Source organism: Corylus avellana, chromosome 3 (assembly GCF_965113065.1).
Source record: "Corylus avellana chromosome 3, dhCorAvel1.hap1.2, whole genome shotgun sequence".
Classification (NCBI taxonomy): domain Eukaryota; kingdom Viridiplantae; phylum Streptophyta; class Magnoliopsida; order Fagales; family Betulaceae; genus Corylus; species Corylus avellana.
The window spans coordinates 7,761,356-7,765,027 of NC_142492.1; the positions used below are offsets into that span (position 1 = coordinate 7,761,356).

Below are 3,672 nucleotides of genomic sequence, written 5' to 3' on the forward strand. Positions count from 1 at the left end.
TCAGAACACTGTCGTAACTCGCTGTCCCGGCACGACCCAATCCGATACCTCATCTGCGCCATGCCTACCCGACTGTATGGAGCATGTACAGGGGTCTCCCCTCTCATAGTACCTGGAAGGACTGGTCTATATCCTTCCTGTATCCCTAGAAGCTGAGCAACGTCTTGTTGCTCGCTGTCATCAAGTTGGGCTGCTGGAGACCCAGGCGACATCGACTGCCGCAATACGGCCGAGCCCCTGCGTGCTCTCTTCTTCCCCCTTGTACTCATGGTACCTTGTGAAAAAACACCACAAACCCAATTAATTTCGTATAAAATGTATGAAATATTTACTACCTTAAGTAAGCATGACTCATAATGGTACATGAGATATATATCAGATTTTAGCATATGCACAGCTTAATTAAGTGTGTTGATGTAATGTGCATGTAGTGACCAACTACCAATCTAAACATACATATAAAATTAACTATACAAATATATATACATACACTTCGGTTGAATCTAAGTCGTGTCTGACGTATTCGATATGATCTTGTATATCGTCATCAAAATTTCTGGGCAGTATGAGAGGCTCACACTCGTGGTAATTGGCACATGAATCTGGATGTCCGTCACCCTGACCAACGTCGTATATGTTTCTAGGTTTGGTCGTTACTGCGCAAGCCCAATCTGGGCACCTATCATCTTGTACGTAAAATACATGGTCAACTTGTGAAGTTAGCACATACGGCTCATCAGAAACTAGTTCTCCCGTGTGGACAAGGTTTTTGAAGTTGACAAGTACTATACCATACTCATCCACCTTGTACCCCTTGTCCCTGGTGTTGTCTGCCGAATCACACCTAAACATTACGTACTTAGTCATGTCGTAATACTCAACCTCAAATATTTCCGTTAACTTCCCGTAGTACGTGTCGCCATCAAGAGTCGGCACACACACCCCGCTGTTCTGGGTCCTCTTTCCGGCATCAGATGCAATAGTGCGAAATAGTTTGCCGTTAACCACATATCTATTGTATCTGACTGCTGCCTCCCTCGGCCCTCTACAATGCATGACCAATTTGTTACCAAGTTTCTTCCTAGATCGCTCGTCCAATCGATCGACCTGTGAATATATTACGTACAATGAAAACGCACGGTTACTAACTTTAGTTGATTTTAAAAAACATAGCACGCAAATAACTCCGACAATTGCTTTAGGTAAACATGACATCATTCTTACGTAGTTACGGTACCACTCGCAAAACAAGTCATAATGTTGGGTTTCCAACTGAGCCTCTGTTGTTCGTCCCCTATTGCATGATCGCCTAAGCGTATCCATGTGCATCCTACAATTCGAAATTATGTTAATAATAATTCAATATGAACAGTACTGTCACATGTTCATTGAGCATGCAAGGTGCGGGCAAAAGATCTCGACTTACGTCCGCAATTGATGAAACTCGTTCAAGTTGAACATAATATATCGGTGTATCTGTGTCATTGTGATTCGGTCGAGCCGGACTCGTGTTCCATTTCCCTTCGAACCATCCGAATTTCTTTGTATCCTATTGTGAAAGGTTGGTGTGTTCTCTAAATATCTCGAACAAAACGTCACCAACTCAGTTGCTATGTAGCCCTCCGCAATGCAGCCCTCAGGAGCCGCTTTGTTGCGCACATTAGATTTGAATACTCCAAGGCTCCTAAAAATGAACCAATACATATTTTTAGTTTAGTTAGTACTTGACATGTATTGGCACCTTAAACCAAAAAATGCAAGAATATCCACAAACACATTTTACCTTTCTGCCGGATACATCCATCTATACTGTACTGGTCCACCGAGTCGGCATTCACGGATAAGATGCACGACCACATGAACCATACTCGTAAAAAAGCTGGGGGGAAAAACCTGTTCCATCTTGCACAACGTGATACAGACGTCACGCTGTAGTCGGTTAATATCTTGTTCGGTCAATGTTGTTGAACATAGGCACATGAAAAATGTGGACATCTCAACAAGAGGTCTAATCGCGTTGCTTGGAAGTGATCCACGCAATGCAATAGGTAGAAGCTGCTGCATCAATACATGACTGTCATGACTCTTTAACCCCGATATCGTACGGTCCTTAAGTCGTATACAACGAGAAATGTTCGAAGCATATCCGTCGGGCACCCTTACATTTCGTAGCACTTTCAAAAAATGTGTTTTATCATCCTTGGACATCGTGTGGGTAGCTTGTTGAATATAGGTCTTACCATCCTGCGGGTCCACAAATGGATGAAGTGTACGTCTCAAACCCATTTCTTGCAAATCTAAGCGGGCGCCGAGGTTGTCATTTGTTTTCCCTGGAATGTCCAGTATTGTACCAAGTATGTTGTCCATCACGTTTTTTTCTATATGCATAACATCAAGATTATGCCGCAATAAATTATCTTTCCAATACGGCAACCTAAAGAAAATATTTTTCTTCTTCCACACCACATTAGAAGTATTTGTCTTCTTCTTCTTCCCTTTTTCTTTCTCAGCCTGCCTTGCCTGACCGGCGTTCTCATCCCCAAACACCATCCCTTCTAATTGGCTTATGACTTCATCTCCACTTAGTACATCAGGGGCACATTCTAGCTCTACGGTGCCGTCAAATATTCCTTTGTTCCGCCTCCACGGATGATCCATGGGCAAGTATCACCTGTGCCCCATATAACACCACTTATGACCATGTTTTAACCATTTCGACCTTGTTGAGTTTATACAGCAAGGACTTGCCTTCTCACCCTTAGTAGACCATCCAGACAAATCTGCGTATGCTGTGAAGTCATTAATTGTCCACATCAACTGTGCTCGCATAACAAAATTATTTTTCTTTGAGACGTCATATGTGCGTACCCCTACATTCCATAGTTCTTGTAACTCCTCAATTAAGGGTTGAAGGTAAACATCTATATCCATTCCAGGTGAATTTGGGCCCGGGATAATCAATGATAGTATAAAAGATGTCTGTTTCATGCACATCCAAGGAGGCAGGTTGTAGGGCATAACCATTACAGACCAAGTGCTGTGAGATGTAGTCATGTTCCCAAATGGATTAAATCCATCCGAGGTTAGTCCGAGCCTTACATTCCTACTGTCCGATGAAAACTCCTGATGTAAGTTGTCGAATGACTTCCATGCTTCGCCATCGGCTGGATGCCTCAATACGCCGTCGTTAGTGCGGCCTTCTGCATGCCACCTCATAAAGCGTGCTGTATGTTCTGACATAAACAACCTCTGTAGTCGTGGTATGAGTGGAAACCACCGCAACACCTTCACCGGACGTTTCTTGCCCGACGATATGGGTTGACCGTCCTCATCTAAATTAATTGCTTCAATCCATTTAGATTCTCCACATACGGTACATGAATCCAACTCTTTATTGCCCTTCCAAAATAGCATACAGTCATTACGGCACGCCAGAATCTTGTCATACCCAAGCCCCATGTCTCGTAAAAACCTTTTCGCCTCATAGGTAATAACTGGCAGAGTTTCATTACTCTCAGGCAACAACTGATTGATGAACTTTAGGAAAGCCGAGAAAATCGAGTTACAAAGTCCACCAAAGCACTTCAAGTTGTACAGGTGAACAGTCGCACTTAGTTTGCTATGTTTTGTCCCAGTATGAAGTGGTTTCTCCGCCTTTTTAAGTAGGTTGTA

At 43.1% G+C, this 3,672-nt stretch overlaps 1 protein-coding gene across 1 annotated transcript in view; it reads right to left on the reverse strand.

Moving 5' to 3' along the window:
• Positions 1 to 468: 468 nt before the first annotated feature.
• LOC148586738 (uncharacterized) overlaps positions 469 to 3,672 on the reverse strand; it is a 3,213-nt gene continuing 9 nt past the window's right edge. The window contains exons 1-4 of the mRNA XM_088514302.1: positions 1,784 to 3,672; positions 1,427 to 1,684; positions 1,225 to 1,330; positions 469 to 1,107 (exon numbers count right to left, since the gene is read on the reverse strand). The exon at positions 1,784 to 3,672 is cut by the window's right edge and continues 9 nt beyond it. Of these exons, the coding sequence (XP_088370428.1) occupies positions 469 to 1,107; positions 1,225 to 1,330; positions 1,427 to 1,684; positions 1,784 to 2,658 (1,878 nt within the window). The 5' untranslated portion in view covers positions 2,659 to 3,672. The remainder of the gene's footprint in view (positions 1,108 to 1,224; positions 1,331 to 1,426; positions 1,685 to 1,783) is intronic.